The sequence below is a fragment of the Lepidochelys kempii genome, chromosome 6 (genome assembly GCF_965140265.1).
Source record: "Lepidochelys kempii isolate rLepKem1 chromosome 6, rLepKem1.hap2, whole genome shotgun sequence".
Lineage (NCBI taxonomy): Eukaryota > Metazoa > Chordata > Testudines > Cheloniidae > Lepidochelys > Lepidochelys kempii.
The window spans coordinates 16,525,990-16,549,638 of record NC_133261.1 but is presented as its reverse complement, the minus strand read 5'-3'; the positions used below and the strand labels follow the sequence as shown (position 1 = coordinate 16,549,638).

Here is a 23,649-nt window from a genome sequence, read left to right as displayed (position 1 = left end):
GACTCTGTAGCCACGTAAAGCAGAAGAGCAGTGTTTATTTTCAGCGCCGCCCCACAAGACCCAGGCCCAGGCCTCTGCTTCTTGATGCTCTGCATCCCGCTCCACAGAGGCATCCCTGCTGTGCTGGTGAGGCTGGAGGAGAAGGAATCAGATGGAAGCCCGGGGGGTGTCTGTTGTGCTCCATCATAGCAGGGGGCACAGTTCGGGTGATCACAATTATGCTCTGGCACATGAGGGCTGATAACCCTTAACTTGTCATTGGCATGCAGGGGCAGCCCCAGTCACTGCCACAGCTGCTCTGAGACAGAGAAACGGCTGATCCCTGGGTGAATTTCATTAAACTATTTGCCTTGATAACAAGGGCAGCTGGTGAATGAATGATTAGTTATTATTTAATATTTATACTGCAATAGAGCCTAGAAACTGGGGGGAGGGGAGGAGGGGGTCTTGTTTGCCAGGCATTGTACAAACCCAGCATTATGATTGTGGTGCCAAGCAGTCCCGACCAAGATGGGGTCCTTGTGCTAGGTGCTGTAGAAACACCTGCTGAAAGACAGTCAGTTCCTACCCTTCAGATCCTACAGTCTCAACAGAAAAAAAACAGGGCTAGAGAAACTGAAGCACAGTGACTCGTCCATGGTCACACAGCAGGTCCGGGGCAGAGCTGGGAATAAATTCGGCTCTCCTGACTCCCAGCCCAGTGCCCTGTCAGCCAGGCCAGGGTGGCAACTGTCAGATCCGGCCCATAGGACGATTCCGTCCAGTCCCTGAATGCCTCTGCCCCTCACCCCCTAGCAGATCTGCTCTACACCATGAGGGTCCTGTGCATGATGTGACCTCGCACACACCGTCCTCGTGAGGTCGCGCCGCATGGAGGACCCGGTGTATAGAGCACGTATTTCTGTGTGTGGCCTGCAAAGGTGCACGACGCAACTGCATCCAGCCCACGGCAGGGAAAATGTTTGAGCTCCCTGCATGCAGCTGCCCGTAGGAAGAGCCTGTCCCTGCTCCATAGCTCTGACGTGGACAAGCAAGTTCCACAAGCTGTTTCCAAGCTGTGTAAAGCAGGAGTGTTTCCTTCCACACCAATTGTATTCGTTCCCCCTGGGTTTCACAGCCTGCCCATCCGATGGGAGATGGTGCATGGGACCTTCTCATTGACGTTCTGAGCCCTCTCTCTCGCCCTTCCCCTTCCTCGTCTAAATAGCCCGAGGGAATCTGTCCTGCCTGGCTGGTGTGAGGGCTTTGCCCCAGCCCTGCTGCTAGCTTCCCCTGCCCCCAGCATAGGGGGCATGGCCAGAGTGCAGAGCTGTTCTCTGCTTCCCAGCGGCCCTCATACATTGAAGCAGCCTTGAGGTTGCTGTAATTTGCACTGGCAAGGGGCCAGCAGGGTCCTTGCACAGCCCCAGAATACAGGGAGCCAGATTCCCCGCTGGGGTAAACTGCCATATCTCCATGGACTCCAGTGGAGCTACACCAGATTACGCCAGCTGAGGATCTTGGCCCAGCAGGAAAGTGGCTTAAAGCCATATTACATCCCCCCTAGCCCTGCCCCACTAAGCATCTGATCCTTAGCATTGGTGTTGTCTGTTCCTGTGAACCCCTCCTTGTGCCTGCACTCCCTCTCCCTGCCAGTCTCCTGCCCTCCCCTGTTCCTGCTCCCTGGTTCAGAGATGAGGTGCCCAGAACCAGGGGGGCTCGCGCAGCTGCTTGCTGTAATGGCGTTCTCCTATTTGTGTATTTGCTCTCTTACGCCCTGGCCTCACGTTAACACTGCTCCTAGCACATTATTTGCTCCCCTACCCCCAACCGCCTCTGTGCATTCAGCAGCAGGCTCTACTGAGCCGTCTGCGGTGACACCTTGGGCTCTGTGCTGAGGGGTTATAACTAATTCAGAACCAGTCAGGGTGTGAGGAATTTAAATCATTCCTTCCAAGGGGCATTTCTTTGCACTTGTCTAGCAGGAATTTGGCCGGCCGCACAGTTGTCCAATTACATTGTTCTGTTCATTCCCTTTGGATGGCCGTGCTGCCCTCCAAAGTCTGCTAACCGAAAGCATTCTGTGCCTTCAGCAAGATTGGCTGCCTTAATATTCAACTCCTGTTCAAATCATTAATAAACCTCCGGGACACGGGTCCTCATCCTGGTCCATGGGGCACCCTGCTCTGAGTTGCTGCTCGCTATAGTGGTGGTGCATTGTGTGTGTGATGGCAGGGTAATACCATGACCTAGGTGGTTCGTTAGCAGTGGGGATTGTCCCTGGGCTCTCTCCATCTTAAGGTGTGAGCCTCAACTGCTTGAGCTAAAACACCTGCCTCAGTCAGCTTAGCCTGCAGTGGGCTCATCAATCTCTGTGTCACAACCACTACCAGAAGAGGACAAAAGTGCCACGCTTTGTGGGCCAGGGTAGGGCCTAGAGGGACCCCATTGTGCTAGCTGCTGCACAGACGCAGAGTGAGAGACCATCCCTCTGAACAGAGGCATAGCGATGATCCCCATTGTACAGATGGGAAGCTTAGGCACAGAGAGATTGAGTGACTTGACCAAGGTCCCACAGGGAGTCTGTGGCAGAGCTGGGAAGTGAAAGCTGGTTTCCTGAGCCCTGTCTGGTGCCTTAACCACTAGACCAGCCTTCCTTGATGAGAACTGGCCATTTATTTTTCCTTTGGGGCCTGATCCACTGTGCAGTGACGTCAATGGGTGTCTTTCCATTAATGTAACAGGTCCTTATTTCTGACCTCAGCTTGCGTTAAATCCATGCTAGGCCTTTAAACTCTCACCCCTGGCCCCCTGAGCTTCCCAGCCATGTCCTGAACGTGAATGATGTTGCCACCTGCTCCTCCCTTCGGCACTGTCCTAGGAGGGTCCTGGCAGGTTACAGCTCCAGCAGCCAGGCTGCCTTGTCCGTAGCATACCACACTCAACTAGGTCCTTTACAATAATCACCAGTGCTTCCTGTTATCCCTGTGTGTTGTCCTTAGGCAGCGGAAAGTATATTCTTGGCCCCAGGAATTTCACCACAGACATTGATGAAAGGCCTGCAGATCTGTAATGTAATAATAACCTCCTCCCCCCTACCCCGAAGTAATAAATATCTCCCCGCCAGCTGAGCGCTAGGGGAGGGCATCTGCCAGGGCTCAGCCACACCTGTGCAGAGGATGGGACTGATCCGTCCCTCCCCAGCCAGCAGCTGGAAGCTGAAGCTTGACAAACTCAGGTTAGACACCTGCAGATTTTTAACCCGGGAGACAGGGGGTGGGTAGTGAATCATGGGAACAACTTGCCTTGGGACATGGGGCTCAAAGTCCTTAATGGAAAATGGGGGCATCTCTCTAGTTCAGCCAGGAGCTACGGGCTTGAGGTGGGAATTTCTGGTGAAACTCTCTGGCCTCTGTGATGCAGAGGTCAGATTCGATGGTCAGAAGGAGCCCCAGAGGGAAGTGCACAGGTGCAGTGGAGGGCAGGTATGTGGGGCTGTAACAAGGCAGCCCACTCGTTTAAGTGCCAGGAGGCCCTGGGCCAGACAACACTGTTAATTACCCCTGCCCTGCTACACCTGTGTTGGGTGTCGGACTCAGGAGGAAGCGGTAGAGAGTTGGCTGGAGAGGACAGCAGAGGCCTATGATGGGAAGCACAAGGCTGGCAGAGGATGGGAGACTCCAGGTCAGGATCTGGGAGTGGCTGCTCAGGAGAGGGCAGAGAATAATCCAGAGGAGCCCAGGAGGGGCTGAGGAGGGAGATGGAAAGGACCCAAGCAGAGTGAAAGCTGAACCCAGAGGGTGGGCAGAGGAGTGCCTGAATCACAGGAGAGAAGACAGACCCCTGGGGAAGCGGGGGCTGGGCTATGGTGGAGACTAAGGCAAAGACTTTGTGTTGTGTGTGATGGGAAGTGATGCCCTGAGTGGGATGGACTTTTGTTCAGAGAAAAAAGACACCGCAGCAAGTCACCTCTGTGGCAAGAGGAGGCTGAAGATCACTGTGGGGAAACTGAGGCAGAGTGCAACAGTGCTGGGTCTTCCTGTGTGTGGGGCACTCCAGGATGGAGTCTTGGGACCGGGACATTGGTTGCAGTCAGGGGACAGGTGTAGCGAAGGGCAGGAATTTGTCCCTCTGCGGTTTTCAAACCTGGGTATCTCAGCAGGACTCCAGTCCAGCTCCTGCTTACACTCGGGCAACTCAGCCAGGCATCTGAGCCCCTAACAGACGCTGCTGATGGATGCTACCGATGCCCAGCTGTGGGATTCCAAGGCCACATTTGAAAATCAGCCCTGGCCCATCTGTACTAATTTTCCCCCTCTGTTTCCGGCACTGATGTGTAGGTCTCCAGTTGGTCCATGCCAGCATCACCCTTCGCATCCTTATTTAGAGAGGGACCTGGGGCTGGCTGCTCTCCAGTGCACTGGGAGAGTGGCTGTTTTGAATGATAAATTACGCCTTTTTGTGAGCAGCTCAGTGACTTTGTTCCTCGGCTCCTTCCCAACCCTGCAACAAACGCCAGCCGTCCCCGGTGATTTATGAATGGCACTCAGCTTATGGCTATGGGGCGTTTCCCTTTGCAGGACCCACTTCTGAGTGCCAGGAAGAATGACCCCATTGGGCTGGAGTTTGTGCTGCTGTCCCTCTGCACAGCAGCGAGTCATTAAAGTGTCGCCTGGTGAAACTCCCTGTGGCTGTTTTAAGAGACCCAAAAGTGTGGGGACAAAGCTGTCACCAGGGAAGATATTCGTCAGATTTTGTTTTAGGGCTCCAATCACTCAAAACCCAGCTTTACTTATAAACTCCAAGCCTTGCAGGAGGAAGACAGCTACTGACCTGACTTTCACTAGTGTCAAGTACCCCAGAGACCCTATTGGAGTCAATGCAGATAGATTAATAGATTTTACATCCAGAAAAGACCATCTAGTCTGACTTCCTGTGAGTCACAGACCATGGAACGCCCCCCAGTGATTCCAACTTCTGGCTCATAACCACTGGTTGAGCTGGAGTATGTCTTGTACCCAGTTTTGAGGTAAAGACTTTGAATAATGGAGAATCCCCCACCTCTCTCAGAAAGCTGAGCCAATGGTTCCCAACCCAGATTCCAGTGTGACTTAGTTTAGCCTCCGCGTCCACTGGCTTTGATGTCCAAATAAGGCCCAGAGCAATGAGATCTAGCTGTAACGCTGATGCTGCTGGTTTGGTGAGCCAGGGCAAGTCACTTCAATCTCTCTCTGCCTCTGGTTCCCCATCCGTAAAATGGGGAGAATAATTCTTGCCTGTGGGGCTGTGATGCTCATGTGGGATCTTTGGGGCGTGTTCTAGGAATGCAACGTCTGTTACTGGTCGGACGTTTCCTTCAGCTAAAGCTTCCCCCTCACCTTTGATGTGTTGGAAGAAACGTTTCTTGCAGAGGAAAGCTGGCAGCATTTGCAAAGCTGCGATGCCCGTTGGCCCCCTGCCGTTTGCACCCGAGTCTCACCTGGGAGCATCCCTGTTTCATTGTGCACTTGCACAGCACCTTCCTCTAAGAACCTCAAAGCACAGGAAGTCTCCTCAGGGAGATGGGGCAAGTAGCATTATAATAGGGGTCACTCGCTCTCGACTGAAATGCAGCCACCTCAGGAGTGGGAAAAGGCAGCTGTTTCTCCGCAGCATTACAGTGTGAGAGTCAGGAGGTGGAAAAGAATCTTCTATCCTGGGCATCTTGACCCCCAACAGGTTTTAGGGGGTCACTAATAACCCTCCATTTCTTTATCATAGAATCATAGAATCATAGAATATCAGGGTTGGAAGGGACCTCAGGAGGTCATCTAGTCCAACCCCCTGCTCAAAGCAGGACCAATCCCCAACTAAATCATCCCAGCCAGGGCTTTGTCAAGCCTGATCTTAAAAACTTCTAGGGAAGGAGATTCCACCACCTCCCTAGGTAACGCATTCCAGTGTTTCACCACCCTCCTAGTGAAAAAGTTTTTCCTAATATCCAACCTAAATCTTCCCCACTGCAACTTGAGACCATTACTCCTTGTTCTGTCATCTGCTACCACTGAGAACAGTCTAGATCCATCCTCTTTGGAACCCCCTTTCAGGTAGTTGAAAGCAGCTATCAAATCCCCCCTCATTCTCTTCTGAAGACTAAACAATCCCAGTTCCCTCAGCCTCTCTTCATAAGTCATGTGTTCCAGTCCCCTAATCATTTTTGTTGCCCTCCGCTGGACTCTTTCCAATTTTTCCACATCCTTCTTGTAGTGTGGGGCCCAAAACTGGACACAGTACTCCAGATGAGGCCTCACCAATGTCGAATAAAGGGGAACGATCACGTCCCTCGATCTGCTGGCAATGCCCCTACTTATACAGCCCAAAATGCCATTGGCCTTCTTGACAACAAGGGCACACTGTTGACTCATATCCAGCTTCTCGTCCACTGTCACCCCTAGGTCCTTTTCTGCAGAACTGCTGCCGAGCCATGCGGTCCCTAGTCTGTAGCGGTGCATTGGATTCTTCCGTCCTAAGTGCAGGACTCTGCACTTGTCCTTGTTGAACCTCATCAGATTTCTTTTGGCCCCATCCTCCAATTTGTCTAGGTCCCTCTGTATCATATCCCTACCCTCCAGCATATCTACCTCTCCTCCCAGTTTAGTGTCATCTGCAAACTTGCTGAGGGTGCAATCCACACCATCCTCCAGATCATTTATGAAGATATTGAACAAAACCGGCCCCAGGACCGACTCCTGGGGCACTCCACTTGATACCGGCTGCCAACTAGACATGGAGCCATTGATCACTACCTGTCAATCTAGCCAGCCTGACAATCTAGCCAGCTTTCTATCCACCTTATAGTCCATTCATCCAGCCCATACTTCTTTAACTTGCTGGCAAGAATACTGTGGGAGACCATGTCAAAAGCTTTGCTAGATGGCTAGATGGGCTCAGAGGAGAACAGTCCTGAAACTTTTTGTGTTGTAGCCTGGGGTCACGGTATGTAAAAGGTTGAGAATCTCTGTTCCAGGGGGTTGTAACTGCAAGGAAACAGAGTTCTCTTCTCTTCCCTGACAGGTTTCAGAGTAACAGCCGTGTTAGTCTGTATTCGCAAAAGGAAAAGGAGTACTTGTGGCACCTTAGAGACTAACCAATTTATTTGAGCATAAGTTGCTTATGCTCAAATAAATTGGTTAGTCTCTAAGGTGCCACAAGTATTCCTTCTCTTCCCTGAGGTTCCTATACCATGCTCATCGGCGTGTCCGAGGGAGTGCCTTCCAATCGGGCATTACCCAGCGTGACTAACCTGTCCCGTGTTTCTTCTCTCCCCGGGGGCAGGAGTGTGCACAGGGGAGTGTCCTGTGTGGTGGGGTTTTTCCATGTGCTCGTTGCTCTGTATTTATGTCAGAGAAAGCAAAGGCAAAGAAACGCGCCTGGCACTTGGAGCAGAAGCTGCGGGAGGTTTGGGGTGGTCCTTAGTTCCTGGGGGAGTTCATTCCCTGGGCTGGGACTGGCCCCCAGGAAAGCTCTGTCTCCTGCACAGAGGAGCCCTACCTTGATTGGGGAGAGTTTGTTTGGCTTTGGAATTTGGCCAGGACCTGGGGGCTCTTCCCGGCATGTTTCTGTAGAGGAGCTTTAGTGACCGCAAGAGGCCGGGACACTGACCTTTACTCCTCCCGCTGATCTGATTTCACCATGGGGTAACTCCCCTGAGAAGTCCCTGTAGCTGCATCAATAATTGGTTTGGTCCAGTACCTCCAGCAACACAGATTCCCCTAGCACCGTGCTGGGACTTCAGCTCACAACAGACTCCAAGAGGGAAGTGTCACGTTCTGCATCGCCAGCCAGCAGCACTGCCTCCGGCAGCCCGCCACTGCTCCAGGGGCCTGTCTAGCCACACTCTGGCATCTGACTGTCTGAGGTGTCCTGATCAAGCATTGACCCAGCTCATCCCGGCTGTGCCTGGGAGAGCCAACCGGCCCGCCGTGCAAGGTGTCATATCCCCTGGCTGTCTTTTCACCTGGCTGTGGAGGCGCGATGCAGCAGACAGACACAGGGGCGGGTGAGCGAACACCAGAGAGATGTGCGGTTGTGCAAGCAGAGAACACACTGAGATACAGCAGGAGCAGCCCGATTGCTCTGCATCCTCCTTGCAGACCTGCCTGGCGGGTGTCCTACCCCTGGTCCCTCCTCCACGAATATGACTATCTGATTATGCGGCTCAGCCCTGGCCAGCTCTGGAATCTGGCATGCCCCTAGGAAACCTGCAGCATCCCAGGGTCTGACGACTTGCAGGGCGTCATGGCTCTGTCTTATTGAGATCATTCCCCTTTGTGTTCTCGCCATTGGGTCGGAGGAGGCAAGGTGACGTAAGGGCTAGTCTCAGGCTCTGTGTCTGATCTGAGGCTGGGAGGAATCTCTGTCCGTGTTCCTGCTGATCGTCCCCTATGGGAGCAGAGGGGGCTGTGCCAGTGACTGGCTCCCTCACCCCTGCCAAGCACACTAAGCAAGCGCAGGCTTCCCCATCTTGCCACTGCCTTAGCAGACAAATTACACAGGGCAGCTCCTCTGCTGCCGGCAGCCCCGCTCCCTCTCGGGGCTGAGGAGTGTAATTTGCAGCATGGGTCTGCAGGTGGGTGGGAGCAGGGGAGCAGGAGCCTGGAGAATGGGGTGCTAGTGAGGGTGGAGCCCCCCACTCTGCGATGGCCCATGGGTGACCAACCCCATAGACACCCCCAGTCAGTGGGAGGCTCAGAGTCACCCTATATGACAAAGCCCGAGACAGAGCTCTGAGGTGGGTCTTATGGGATAGCCCGGAGCGGAGCTGATGTTTGGCTGGACCTCAAGAGCCAGCTCCTAAGAGTGGCATGCGTATGGCTCCCTGAATTATTGATAGACTATTATTACAGCGATTAATTATTCATGAAAAGAAAAGGAGTACTTGTGGCACCTTAGAGACTAACCAATTTATTAGAGCATAAGCTTTCGTGAGCTACAGCTCACTTCCTCAGATGCATATCGTGGAAACTGCAGCAGGCTTTATATATACACAGAGAATATGAAACAATACCTCCTCCCACCCCACTGTCCTGCTGGTAATAGCTTATCTAAAGTGATCATCAGGTGGGCCATTTCCAGCACAAATCCAGGTTTTCTCACCCTCCACCCCCCCACACAAATTCACTCTCCTGCTGGTGACAGCCCATCCAAAGTGACAACTCTTTACACAATGTGCATGACAATCAAGTTGGGCTATTTCCTGCACAAATCCAGGTTTTCTCACATCCCCCCCACCCCCATACACACACAAACTCACTCTCCTGCTGGTAATAGCTCATCCAAACTGACCACTCTTCAAGTTTAAATCCAAGTTAAACCAGAACATCTGGGGGAGGGGGTAGGAAAAAACAAGAGGAAACAGGCTACCTTGCATAATGACTTAGCCACTCCCAGTCTCTATTTAAGCCTAAATTAATAGTATCATTATTAAGGATCTACAACCTATCCTAAAGGATGACCCAACACTCTCACAAATCTTGGGAGACAGCCCAGTCCTTGCCTACAGACAGCCCCGCAACCTGAAGCAAATACTCACCAACAACCACATACCACACAACAGAACCACTAACCCAGGAACTTATCCTTGCAACAAAGCCCGTTGCCAATTGTGCCCACATATCTATTCAGGGGACACCATCACAGGGCCTAATAACATCAGCCACACTATCAGAGGCTCGTTCACCTGCACATCCACCAATGTGATATATGCCATCATGTGCCAGCAATGCCCCTCTGCCATGTACACTGGTCAAACTGGACAGTCTCTACGTAAAAGAATAAATGGACACAAATCAGATGTCAAGAATTATAACATTCATAAACCAGTCGGAGAACACTTCAATCTCTCTGGTCACGCAATCACAGACATGAAGGTCGCTATCTTAAAACAAAAAAACTTCAAATCCAGACTCCAGCGAGAAACTGCTGAATTGGAATTCATTTGCAAATTGGATACTATTAATTTAGGCTTAAATAGAGACTGGGAGTGGCTAAGTCATTATGCAAGGTAGCCTGTTTCCTCTTGTTTTTTCCTACCCCCTCCCCCAGATGTTCTGGTTTAACTTGGATTTAAACTTGAAGAGTGGTCAGTTTGGATGAGCTATTACCAGCAGGAGAGTGAGTTTGTGTGTGTATGGGGGTGGGGGGGATGTGAGAAAACCTGGATTTGTGCAGGAAATAGCCCAACTTGATTGTCATGCACATTGTGTAAAGAGTTGTCACTTTGGATGGGCTATCACCAGCAGGAGAGTGAATTTGTGTGGGGGGGTGGAGGGTGAGAAAACCTGGATTTGTGCTGGAAATGGCCCACCTGATGATCACTTTAGATAAGCTATTACCAGCAGGACAGTGGGGTGGGAGGAGGTATTGTTTCATATTCTCTGTGTATATATAAAGTCTGCTGCAGTTTCCACGATATGCATCTGAGGAAGTGAGCTGTAGCTCACGAAAGCTTATGCTCTAATAAATTGGTTAGTCTCTAAGGTGCCACAAGTACTCCTTTTCTTTTTGCGAATACAGACTAACACGGCTGTTACTCTGAAACCTGTAATTATTCATGAGCATTGATTATTATTTAGACAGGACCCGACGTGTGCGTTACTAGGCCGCAGAATGACCTCCCTGAGAAAGTGCTCTGACCTCTCCCCTCTGTCACTCAGGGCGTCTGAACACAGGACAAGGCGTGGGCAAGGGGCTGCAGGGAGCAACCCTCAATGGGGGTGGGGGTGAGGCTGGTATGTCTCCAGATGTGCTTGTGTGTCAAATCCTGTCTCCTGTAGTCAACCCAGAAGCCCAGCTCCTATCAACAGGAGCTTTCCTATATCGGCGCTCCGCGAGTCGGCCCTGCGAGGCTGGGACCATCGGTTGGTATCATGGCCGGGGGGCTACACGTGTAACGCTCTCCGTTTCACACACCCGCACGCACAGAGATCTGTGGCCCCAGCCTGGCTCGCTAGCAGGCACCCAGCTGGGATTTGTGTGCGGTGGCATCTGGGTTTCTTGTTGTAGGACGTGGGCTCCCAGCTAGCGTGGATGCCCAGGTCTTTCTCGCTCTCTCTTGTCAGCATCGATCCTGTAGTGCTGGGGTGGCACCCTGCTGGGCCCAGGCAGCCTTTCCCCACGGTGGGAATGTCAATCACCCAATGCAGGAGGACCATCAAGAGGAGACCTGGAGTACAGGGCCCTTTGCTGTAAGGTCGCTGGCTCACACAGGCCCCCAGGTCTGGAGAGACTGAACAGCTCAGAGGATGTGGAATGGGGTGCACAGCCTCCACCCCCAGGTCCCTGCTTCCAGTCAGGCCTACGCTTATAGCAGAGGGTCAGGGTTCCACTAAGGGCACTGTGGCAACTGGCCCTTCTGTTGGCAGAGACCCCCTCTGACATGGGTCAGGGATTCTGCCCTCCCCATCCCTGCTGGAGCTGGTCCTGCTCTGAGGCCAGGCTAGCTAGGGGGGCAGTCAGGGGCGTGTGTGTCGCTGGGGCCCATACTATAGACCTTGCCTGGGGGGAGAGAAATGTCTGACTTTGGGCCTGGGCGTCCTTCCAGCCTCTTCTCCCAGCCTCGCCTCCACTCGCAGACGTTTCCTAAAGGGGAAGCAATAAGGGAGATAATAGAAGGGTTGAGGAGACAGGGAGAATCCGGCTTTCAGGCTTGAGTAAACAAAGGTGACTCATTCCCCAAAGCCAACGTTCAGGGAGAGCCCAGACAACACAGCCGAGTAATCAGGCCCATTTGCAATGAGACTGGAGTGATGCAGCGCAGATGCCGTGGCGGGCCTCCCCTGGGATGTATTGTCACTTAGGGGAATGCACCATGACCAGCAATGAAATTAATAGGACCGATTCCTGCCTGGTGTAAATCCACTGCACTAGAGGTGACTCACCTAGAGGCACAGGGTGTGCCAAATACCAGGCAGCAGAGCCTCTAGCCAGCTGTGCTGTGTCCAGCAGCGCTCAGCGAATGGACGGCTGCGCACTAACGTGCCCATAGCGGAGGGCTCTTCCTAGCACCAGGCCATTAGTGGAGAGCCTGGGTCTTGAAACATGAGGGATTGGGTTCCCAGCACTTGCTGTGGGGAGCTGGCTCTTCCTCCTCATTTTCCAGCTGCTAAGTTACCATTTAAAAAGCTAACAATACATGAAATACTTCCTGAATGAGACTCTTCCATGTGAATAAGGGCAACAGTTGTATGATCATCAATGGGGGAGGGGAGGTGGAGCTAGGGGATGGCCAGTGGGAGGGGAGCAGGTTCAATTGATCTTTACTGGGTGGGGCAGTGCCCATGAGACTCGTTCAAGGATAGAATTTGACGTCTCTCACGATATATTTGTATCACAGTTGGTGTAACTGAGGAGATGCTTAATATTCATAAACATGTATAATCCTTTTGGGAGTCTACTAAGCTCTTGTCCTTCCTGACATCTTGTGGCAAGGAGTTCCACAGGTTAATTACACTTTGTGTAGAAAGGTATTTACTTTTGTTAGCTTTAGATGTCTTGCCTTTTAACTGAATTGGATCTGCCCTTGTCAAGGCAAGTGAGAGCACCGACTTTATCTTGTCTGTATTCATAGTTTTATAGACCTCTGGCACGTCCTTTCTTATTCACCTCCTCTCTAAACCAAACAGTCCTAATCCTTGTAATCTCTTTGCACATGGAAGTTTTTCTATGCATAGGATCATTTCCATTGTCCTTCTCTGGATCACTTCTATTTCTGCTATATCCTTTTTGAAGGGTCTAGATGCTGTATTGTTCGGTGATAGATGACTACGAATGAGGTGGGTAGATAGATCACCCAGAGCAGCACACAGTATTCCAGGTGAGGGCACATCACTGACCTACAGAACGGCATTAGAATAGCTGCATTTTCATAGTCTATTTTTTCTTTATCCCTTTCCTGCCTAAACATCTTGTTTGCAATTCTGCCTGCCTGCCACTGTGCACTGAGAGGTTCCTATTGAAACGGCTGTGATGGTACCTTTTTCCTGAGTGGTTATGGTTAATTTAGAGCTCATCATGGGGTAGGAGTAGTTCAGAATGTTCCTTCCAACATGCATTATCCTGCACTCATAGCCCGTTGCTTTGCCCTAATCTCCTAGATTCACTGAACCCTTCCTTCTGCTAGTATTCACTCAATTAAATCAGTGCCATGGCAGCTGCAAATTTTGCTGCTTCACTTTTCAGCCAGGCGTCCTACCAATGCATGGGACATTGAAGCACGACACCGTTAGCCATGTCAGAAAGGGGGCGTTGGTGCCTGACCTTTGCTTTCGGTCTTTAACCCAATTTCTAATCCAGGACAGTTTACCTCGCACCCTGTGATGACTTAATTTCCTTAAAACATCTCGTGATGTGCTTGGTCACAACTCTTTTGAAAGCCCATCAGCCATGCCTCCCTTATATACTAGTTCAGTTGTCCTCAACCTTTTCCACACTCCTTCTGTCTAGCCAGCCCCCTCCTGCTGTTTAGAAATATGGGAAGGGCAGGTTGACTACAACACCCTGTTACCTATTGATGACACACACACAGTCAGGCCCAGAATCTCTGCGTTAGTTAGTTGACTCCTTCAGAGAATTCCAGTAGATTGGAGAGGCACGTAATTCAAGCTGCCCAGGGATGAACTGCCCCATTGTACTTTGTCAGCCATGTCCCTGCAGGCTGGCACATTTTAGAAAATAAACAGATCGAATGACGGAGTGTTTCCTCACTATCATGCCTTGTATGCAATGCATGGTGTCTGGCTTGGAGATGGGCTATCCCACTGCAATGTGATCTACTCAGTGGACTGTACCTAGAGAGGAGGTTCGATATATCTTGCTACAATGTCTTGAGAGATCCACGAACAAGCAGGGCCCTTGGCTTGGCCTGACGCCTGACGTAGTCTGTGGTGCTGTATGTGGATGTGTGTAGCCGAGATTGGAAACTCTCTGGGCAGGGGCTGTTCTCAGGAAGTGTTTTTAGAGTGCCCATCACTCTGGGAGACTGATCTGGACTGGAATGCAGGTGCTGCCCAAATACACTAACTAATTGTGACCCAATGGCTCTGATATGCAAACTGCATTCTGTCTGGGTTAGGATGGACCAACTCTCATTGCTGGGCATTCCGTGTAGCACCGTGTCTGGGTGGCTCTTGCTGTTGGCTGTCCCATGCCGCTCCCTCTGTCTGGGCGAGGATGGGGGGATCTCGCTGTCGGGTGTCCTATGCTTCTGGATGCATGCCTGGGTAGGTGTTCGGTGTAACACCTTATTCCCTGAGGCCACAGCAGGATGGCCCTGAGGGTCTACCTTACCATCAGGTGTCAGAGTGGAATCGCCACCATACTGGGACATGGGCCAGGGTGCCAGATCAAGTGCTGCAAGGTGGGTGTGGGTCCATGTGCTCCCATGTGTGGCTGGTGACCTGTCCAGTCTCTGATCAACCTCATGGCTGCTGCCATCCTCAGCACTCCGCCCGTGTTGCCTGTCCTTCTCCCCAAAGGCTGAGCTTTCTGCAGTAGCCGTGCCTGGGACCATCCTGCAGGGACTGTGCCGGGGGGGTTGGCTCAGGACAGACTAGCCCAGCGGGAGCTTTGTGTCCCTCCCTTGCCAGCCCTGTTCTGCCCGCTCTCCCCCTCGCCAAGGGGCCTGACCCTGTGCTTTCCTCTTGCCAGGAGTGCCCTCCCGCGATGTCCTCCTGGTCTCAGCCATCATCACCGTCAGCCTGAGCGTCACCATCGTCCTGTGCGGGATCTGCCAGTGGTGCCAGCACAAACTGGTAAGTGCCGTGACTCGGTGGCGGGGGCCCTGCTGCCCTGCCTGGGTTAGGAACAGCTAGGGGGTAAGGCTGCCGGGTGGCACACAGTATACTCGCCGAGGTACACCACTCGGGGCACGGCATGGGCAATCCACTCTGCAGCAGCGTCATCCACGACCGTGGGGAACGAGAGCAGTATGAGACACAGAGCATGAAACCAGGGCAGTCAGGAGAGGAGCAGCCGCCCAGGGCCAGGGCTTGGCCAGAGAGGACCAGGGTCCGGCAGAGTCGCTGGTTTAAAGCAGAGAGGGAGTTTGAGGGAGCGTCTCCTGAATGAGGAGTGTCACGCCCCAGAGCAGAGACTCCACAGTCCCTGGTGATTCCTCACCTGTAATGGCGAGACCCCAACCCAGCCCCCCACCAGAGCACAAGGATTGGACCCCCCGGGTGGGACCCTCCCACCCCGGAGGCCCCCCCTCCACCCGTGCTGACCAAAGGTCAATGTGGCTCTCCCCCAACCTCAGCTGCTGCAGCTTCCTTCACCTCTGAACCACGTCTTAGAATATAGCACAGCCAGCAGGCCCCCTGCCCACCCCCCACAGAACGTGGGGCAGCCCCAAACTCAGAGTGGGCACCCCCAAATTCAGAGCAGTCACTAAGGAAGGGATCTCGCTGCTAGAAACCTGGGTACCGTGCAGTGCTGTTGCTGACATGGTTGGCTGGCTCGACCAAGTGCAACACCTGGCAGTTTCCTTTCTTTACATTTCTCTCTCTGTCCTTCTTCCCACCTTGGATCAAGCCATGGGTCTAGCAAGATCCTTCTCCCAGCTGTACCTGAATTCTTCAGAGGGAAGGCCAGTCCTTCCCAGAATGCAGGGAGGAGGGATGGAAATGCTTTCCTGGCCCATGCAATGGTGCGCTTGGGTTCTGAAACATGACAATGTGATCCTCTGCCTTAGCTGGTGTAGACATGTTCCCACTGATGGGAGTGATCATCTTCACACACACACACACATCCTGCAGAGAGGCCAGCAGTAGGGAAATCTACAGTCCCCCTGCCTGGAGGAGGCCAGAAGGGTCAGAGCACTGAGCAGGGACCAGCCCCGGCTCCTCTCAGGCCCCACTTTGCTCCACTGGGTTTTTCTTTAAAGACAGGGAAAGCAACTGAGACCAAAGGAAAGAGCCGAGCCTGGAGGTCAGGCTTCTCTGAGCCCCACACCACACGTCCTGCACAAGGCCAGCATGCGTGGGGGGTTGAAATTCCCCACCAGGCACACAGCTGATCAGGAGAAGATATTGGCCAGGCATCAGCGGAGCCCAGCTAGCCTGTCTTACGCTCCAGTGCAAACAGACTTTGGTCACACCTGCCGCACCCTGCGCTGGCTGGAGAGGCTAGGGTGACCAGGTGTCCGGTTTTCGACTGGAACACCTGGTCGAAAAGGGACCCGGCGGCTCTGGTCAGCACCTCTGGCCAGGCCGCGAAGGCAGGCTAGTCCCTACCTGTCCTGGGGCACCGTGCTGCACCCCGGAAGCAGACAGGAGGTCTGGGTCCTGGGCCGGGGGTCACGGGGCTCCACGTGCTGCCCGAGCACCAGCTCTGCACTCCCATTGACCAGGAATCGCGGCCAATGGGAGCTGGGCGAGGGGGGCGGTGACTGCGAGCGAGAGCGGCACGTGGAGCCTCCTGCTCCCCACCCCACCCCTCCGCCTAGGATCCAGACCTGCTGCCACTTCCAGGGCATGCACAGCCCCCTACGCTACGCTGCTGACTGGGAGCCAACCAAGGTAAGCCTGCACCCCAACCCTGAGCCCCAACCCCCTGACCCATTCCTGAGCCGCCCCCAATCTGGAGCCCCCTCCTGCACCCCAGACAACTCATCCCTGGCCCCACCGCAGAGCCTGCGACCCCAGCCCAGACTTCTCACCTGCCCTGCACCACAACCCCCTGACCCAGCCCAGAGCTCCCTCCCACACCCTGAACCCCTCATCCCCGGCCCCACCCCAGAGCCCGCACCCACTCCTGCACCCCAACCCCCTGCCTCAACCTGCAGCCCCCTCCCACACTCAAAATCCCTCAACCCCACCCCTCAGCCGGAGCCCCCTCCTCCACCCCAAACCCCTCATCGCCAGCCCCAGCCCAGAGTCTGCACCCCCAGCCAGAGCCCTCACCCCCTCCCAGAGCCCAACTCCCTGTCCCAGCCCAGAGCCCCCTCCCACACCCTGAACCCCTCATCCCCAGCCCCACCCCAGAGCCTGCACCCCCAGCCGGAGCCCTCACCCCCTCCCACACCCTAACCCTCTGCCCCAGCCCAGTGAAAGTGAGGAAGAGTGGGAGAAAGCGAGCCACCGAGGAAGAGGGAATGTAGTGAGCGGGGATGAGGCCTCGGGGCAGTCTGGGGATGTATATATACCTGGGGCAGGGGGTGTCACCTCCTGAGTCCTGCAAAGTCTGGTATGTGGCACCAGCAGCCAGCCGTTGGCTATGTGCTGCCTGCTGATGAAGTCAGGGCTCTCACCGGCTCAGGGCTTGGATCTGAAGAATCTAAGACTCTGCCCTCAGTTCACCCTAGCACTCACCTAATACCTCGCAGAGCCCCCTTCCCCTGAACAGTGTAGGAGGCGAGGTTGGGAGGTGCTATTTGGATAATTCGTACTCATGGGACTTTCTTCAGTTCCATGTGACAGCTGCTGAGAGCCACTGTGCCCCTGGTGGAGGATGGGCAGGTATCCAGGGGCAGAGTTAAGGTGATTGCCAGAAATGTAATCATGCAGTTCCTGAGTTTGGAGAGTTTTTAAAACACCTGTAACTTTCCCCTAATGTTATTTTACAGGGCACTTTATTCTCAGACTTAATTCTGGTCTAACAAAACTTAATCTCAGGGTATAAGATGTTTCATTTAGACACACACCGATGCTGCTTTTTATGCCTCTTGAAACTGAAAACTATCAATGCTTGATTTTCCACCTTCCCATTTCTAAGAACACACTTGCCTGTCTGAGAAGTAGCAGTCTTTCCATTCACCTCTGTTTGGGGTAGCAGTTGTTTCCTTAATTTGGAATCTCAGCAAGATCCTTTACTTATTAATCCATTCAGATTGTTAATTCCATAGCAGAGAGACAAAATGTAACGGTCCGAACAGCAGCCCTCGCTTTCCCCAGCAGAAAGACAGTTGCTTGTTATGAAAATCAACCGCAGCCAAATAAATCTAATTGGGCTCATGGGGTGTTGGGGAACAGGAACAAACTGGGGTATGAGAGTGCGGGTTACAATGCTCCCTCTTCTGTAAACAAAACTGCACAAGCTTTGAATAAGGGGGGGTACTGGGGGCACAGCATGAGGCACAAGAGGAGGAATTGGGGTACAGGGCAGAGGAGTTTAATTAGGGGTGCACAATGAGATGTAGATGGAGACACACTGGGGTATGCAGTGAGAGGCATAAAGGAAGTAATTTGGGGAGCACAGTGGGAGGTGTAAGGGGAGCCACTTAGGGCATTAGTTTAACAGGTAGAAGAGCAGTCAGTTGGGGTTCACAGGGGGAGGTGCCACCCCTGGGTGTGTGGGCAGGCTGGTGTCCGGGGCCCCTGGAGTCCCACCCCGCAGTGACAGTCGTGCAGCCCTGAGAGGCGTTTGCTGAGTAAGGCTCCGTGGTGGCGGCTGCAGTTTTTATTTTGCTCTTTTGGAGATGTGATAATTAAATGTTTGGGTGAAAATGTGTGTGCAGCATAAAGGGAAGTTTTCAAAATAAATATATATATATTGGAGATGCACGGTAATGAGCTGGCCCCTCTCCTGCTCCGCCCTGGCTCTGCATTGGCATGAGCAGCCCGGGGGGAGGCAGGCTGCACGGCACTGCTGCGTTATCCCCAAATGGTGGTAAAGAATGGACTTGCGGGCCCCCCCCGCCCTGCAGCCCCCACCCACCCCGGTCCCCCACAATGCCCTGTGGCCCCTTCCTACCCACAGTGCCCTGTGGCCCCCACCCGCCCTAATTCCCCACAGTGCCCTCCTGGCCAGGATTCAGTAGCACGTTGTCTTTCGTTTCCTTCCTCCATGAAGCCTCTCTGTGCACGGCTGAGATTGGAAAGTGGGTCAAGTGCTCCGAAGGCAGCTATTTTTGATTCTTTTTCACTCTCCAAACAACAAACACTGCGCTAGAAATAATGTCACCTCCCCGTTCCGCCTGCCGGGGCCCGAGAGGGCGCAGCCGGGCACCGGGAACCATTAAAAAGCCATAGCACCTGTTCTTTAAAACTGCCGTTAAAAGGAGACAGCATCTGTCTTTCCAGAGGAATGTTCCTAGGAGCGTCTCCCTGCTGCACCTTCACACGCACAGGCAGCTCTCCTTCCCCAGCCCTCCGGCAGGTATCAGCACGGCTCCTCCCCAGCTGCTATCTGCCAGCTTTCTGGCTCTGCCACCCCACTGCCCAGATCCAGGCTGTTTGGCTTCCCGTGATTTATGGCCGGGGGAAGCTGGCGTGTGGAATGTCGAGGAGGGCCGAGGATGTTTACATTCACAAACAAGGGAGTTAAGCAGCGATACTGCCATATTAATAAGTAAAGCCCTGCGGCCGGGAGCCAAATTAATAAACCAGGCAGCCTGGGAGGAAGTGAGATGAATCGAAGAGCTCCCCGTTCAGTGGTAACTGGGCCTGGGGCCAGGTTCAAAAACGCTTCAGCCAGCTGCACAAGAGAAACAAGGACTCACTGGGAGGGGAAGGACAGCCCTGGCTGCTGCCTGGGCCCAGCTCTCCATGCTGCCTGAGGGTAACGAGAAGGGATAGAGAGCTAGCTGGCTGGCTCAGTGGGGTCAGGGAGCCGTGGAGTGCTCAGCTGCCTGGGGTGAAGGGTGGCTTCCTCCTCCTGAAGACTCTGCTGCTGTTCCCCCTCCCGACACCCTCCCTCCTCAGAAGCGTCCTGTTCCCAGTACCCAGGCCAGCGCCCTGGAAGGTGACAGAGTTCTGTGACAGATCCGTGCCCAACCAGCACTGAGGACCAAGGGAGGAAACCTCGCCCAAGGTCACAGAGCCACAGCCCCTAGCCGGTGCCCTCGGTAGGCTGAAGATCCATGCCATGGTGAGGAGAGTCTCCTTGCACTCCCCAGCCGCCCACGTATCTACCTGTCTCTCATGAACCATAGTTACCCCCGTCTGCCAACCAGCCAGCCAGCCTCCTACCTGTCTGCCCTCCCTCACCCAGGCACCTAGCCCGCTCTGCTGAGAGAGCATTGCCTGGCCGGCAGCAAACAGGGCAGTGCCTCCCCTCCATCCAAGCCAGTGGAGATGCCAGAAGAGCTGGGCCAGCTCAGAAGTATCTCTGTGTTATAGCAGCAGCACCTGACCACTCGCTCTCCTCCCCTGCCTCGTCTACTCCAAGTCCTGTCTGGCGAAAGGGAAAGAGCCCTGGCAGGTCCACCAGCTTCTCCGGGGCTAAGGAAAGTTAATGCAGCTGCTGCTGCCATGTGCCACCTGTCGGGAGCCTCCCGTGGGGTCCAGGAGCAGCAGCTGATGAGGAGGGAAGGTCACAGCCGCCGCAGTCCGTCAGTCTGCACGCGCCGGGGAGCGCAGGCAGCACAGAATGCTAACAAGCGAGTCCGCTCTTCCAGCAGGCTAAATTTAGAAGCAAAAGCAAGAAGGTGAAACCCTCTCACCTCCTCCCCGAACGCAGCTGAAACATGCCCAGCCTGTCTGCAGCCAGCTGCCGGCTCACTCACTCCTGTAGTGCTGGCTTGTCAGGGAGGTTGGATCCAGAGACGCTGTGAGGGCCCCGCAGCCACTGGCTGTCTGGCTACTCTAATCGCAGCATCAAGGCCAGGGGATCGCCCTCCTGGTTCATGGCATGGCCTATATTTTCATCCTGAGATTGTCTCAGGGACACCTGCCCTCCCAGGTGCAACAGCCCTGTGCAACGCCAGCCTTCCCGCCACAGAGCAGTGACCCGAGGAAATGTATTGAATGTGTTTCTAGCTTCATTTAATGCGACTGAATAAGGAGGACGAAGAGCAGCAGCATTACCCGATGGCCCATGCACAAATGCTCCCCAGATCGCAATTTTGGAACCTCTGGTATGACTTCTGTTCCATTTCCTGCAGTGCCCCCAGCTGGGAGAGGCTGGCACAGCAATAGCTGGGAGCTCCCCCACAGCCAGCACTCCGGTGTTGCTGTGTCCTCCAGGGGCTTGTGCCGGGTCACCCTTTGCTCGCTGTGGCTGCTGAGCCAGTCCGAGCGCACCTGGCAGATACCCCAGGGTAGGGTAGCTAGCATGTGGTTGCCCTTCTGATTCAGCATGCCTTCAGGCTCCTCCATGCCCCAGAGGTGAAATCACAGCCCCCCACCCCCTGCCCAAGAGCTGGACACAGGTTGTGAGTTCCCTGCCTTCTTGAAGAGGCGCTGGGCGTGGAAAGGACTGGGCTCGGGGGAAGGACCTGAGGAAAGGGTTGGGATGAAGGGGAGGAAGGAGGCCCGGGAGGGTGGGGAATGGGGAGCCCTTCTCCCGTCCTGCTGGCCAAGTTTGGGAAATCAAATTCCAATCTTACCCTGTGACTTTGGCGGGACAGGTGCCAGGGAGCAGTGGCAGGAATTGGCCGTCACAGAGCGCCTCCGTTGCACTCCTGGCAAAGAACCCTCCACTTCACTTCCGCGTGGATTAGGCTGCTGACTCCTCCTGTTGGGCTTGTGGCAGCTGGGCACAAGGTGTGATCTGGTAGTCAGCAGGCCAGGCCAGGATTACATGGGGATGCTAGCCAGAGAGAACCCCAGGGTCTGCCCCCGTCCAGCAGCCTGCCCAGAGCGTCCCCTTTCAGTTCACTGCAGCCCAGTCCCACCTGCCCCTGTGGAGAGAGATGCTGGATGTTGCAGCAGAGCGTGCCCTTTGGGAGAGCCTGGGGTGTGAGCGCCCTCTCCCCCGCTGGTCAGTGCCCTGTCTGCAGCGTGCGGGCCTGCACTCCGCTAATGGGAGCCATTGCGCAAGGCTGCCTCGAGGGGAGGCATGAGGGTGGGGATCCAGGGGGGATTCCTGGGGATCCAGGCTCCTGACCTCAGAGATGCTCACCCCACTCCACAATGCCCAGCTGCCCTCAGACCTTGGCAGATGGAGCAGTCACCTCTGTGGCCGAGGGAGCCAGGGGTTGGCCAGCTGGGCACTGTGTCTCCCCAGCACAATGAGCCAGAGCCCCAGCGGACACATGGCAGTTGTTGGATCTGCACACCTTCGCACCAGCTGGGGGTGTGGCCCCGTCTCCCTGATACAAGGAGCAGGCTTGCCCAGCTCGAGTTTCCCAACAGAGCCAGCTAGGTGGCTCGCCAGCACTGACCGGTGAGCACCTGTCCAGCTCCTGCCAGGGAGAAGCTACTGCTGCACAGACCAGCCTGTGCTGAAGCATTGGAGGAGTGAGCTGCTCCCCGCCCCTTACCTCAGCAGGTGGCTGACGGGGCCACCAGGCAGCTGCCTACTACCAGCCCGCCTGATGTGACAGGCCTGGCACTCTCACCCTCCCCATCGGTGCAAGCGGACCCTGCCGTGGCTGGCCTGATACTGCTGGCCTGGGAGAGGTAGACGGGGCCCTGCCTCACTCTGGCAGGGCAGGAAAGGCTCGGAGAACAGAGAGAGTTCAGAGAATGCAGGAGGAGGGGGGAGAGGAGTGACCCGGCTTCACCTCCAGCACAGGGATCTAGGTCCTTCATAGCCCGGCCCGTGGCCTGACATGACTGAAGGGCTGAGAAGGAGGAGGAGGGCATGGAACAAAGGGGCAGAGAATCGGACAAAGGGGAGACACCTCATTGCCTGGCACTGGGGGAATGGCAGGCTCAGCCGAGCGATGTAATGGGTTGGGGAGATAACAAGTAGGCTCTAGGATTTGTTATTATCTCTGTGCTAGTAGCTCTTAGAGGCCCCCCACCAAGCTTGCTGGCCCATTGCCAGGCGCTGCACAGACACAGAGTCAGAGTCAGCCCCTGGCCTGAAGAGCTTACAGCCTGAATGGACCCTGGGAGCGTCACAATCACCTTTTACAGATGGGGCACTGAGGCCCACACCCTCAAAGCTGTTTAGGCTTCTAACTCCCATGGGAGATGAAGTGACCTGCCCCACAGTCAGTCACACAGGGTGAAGAATTGAATCCAGATTTTCTGCTTCCCCATCCTGTGCCTTAAGCACAAGATCCAACTAGGTGGAGTCACAGCTGGTGAGCTGCAGCCTTCCCTGGGCCCAGCAGGGGGCACTCTGACTGTGGGCATTGACCATGCAGTGGGTGCAGGCCAGCCGTTCAGGTTCATCTCATCCCCATGCTGGTCTGCACTGGCGCCCTGCTCATCAGTGTCTGTGGAGGGGAGTTTTTTGCCCTTGACCAGGCACCGTGGCCCTGTGGGTATCCCACCCTTACTCAGTTTCCCTGTACCCTTGCCATTGAGGTGCTCACCCGTGATTGTCCCCAGCTGAACAGTTGCTTCACCCAGTCCCTGCTGTCTTATCTAAAAGCAGATGTGATGGGCAAAGGGGGGAGCAGGGCGAGGAAAGCGTGAAGGACAAAGTGGGTTAAGATAGAAAGGTGGCTAGATGCATACTGAGGAAAGGGAAGCCAGCCCACAATGGCTGTCCCGCCATATCAGATAAAAGAGCTCCTCTCGGCCTGCCCATCAGCAGCGATGCTATGTGTCTCGCTCAGCTCAGGAAGTGTGCACGTCTGTCCTAGATTGGCACATAGGCCAGATTCAGCTGGAAGCAGATCCAGCTCCCATTGAATTCGGTGCAAGTTGCATCTCCTTTGACCTCCCACAAAGACCCATCCCTTTGTAACCAAGGTAACCAGTTATCCCTTGTACCATCCACCCCAAATCACTTACATCTAACTCATGCTTCACTCCAGCTCTCAAGTATGAACAACAGCTAGACGTCTCTTGAAGTGCC

The 23,649-nt window shown here is 54.4% G+C and overlaps 1 protein-coding gene across 7 annotated transcripts in view; it reads left to right on the top strand.

Annotated features, from left to right (window-relative positions):
• Positions 1–23,649, top strand: part of SYT7 (synaptotagmin 7) — a 175,729-nt gene that overhangs the window by 70,080 nt on the left and 82,000 nt on the right. For all 7 annotated transcript variants that reach the window (XM_073346935.1, XM_073346937.1, XM_073346934.1 and 4 more), the window contains exon 2: positions 14,665–14,768. In XM_073346935.1, the coding sequence (XP_073203036.1) occupies positions 14,665–14,768 (104 nt within the window). The remainder of the gene's footprint in view (positions 1–14,664; positions 14,769–23,649) is intronic.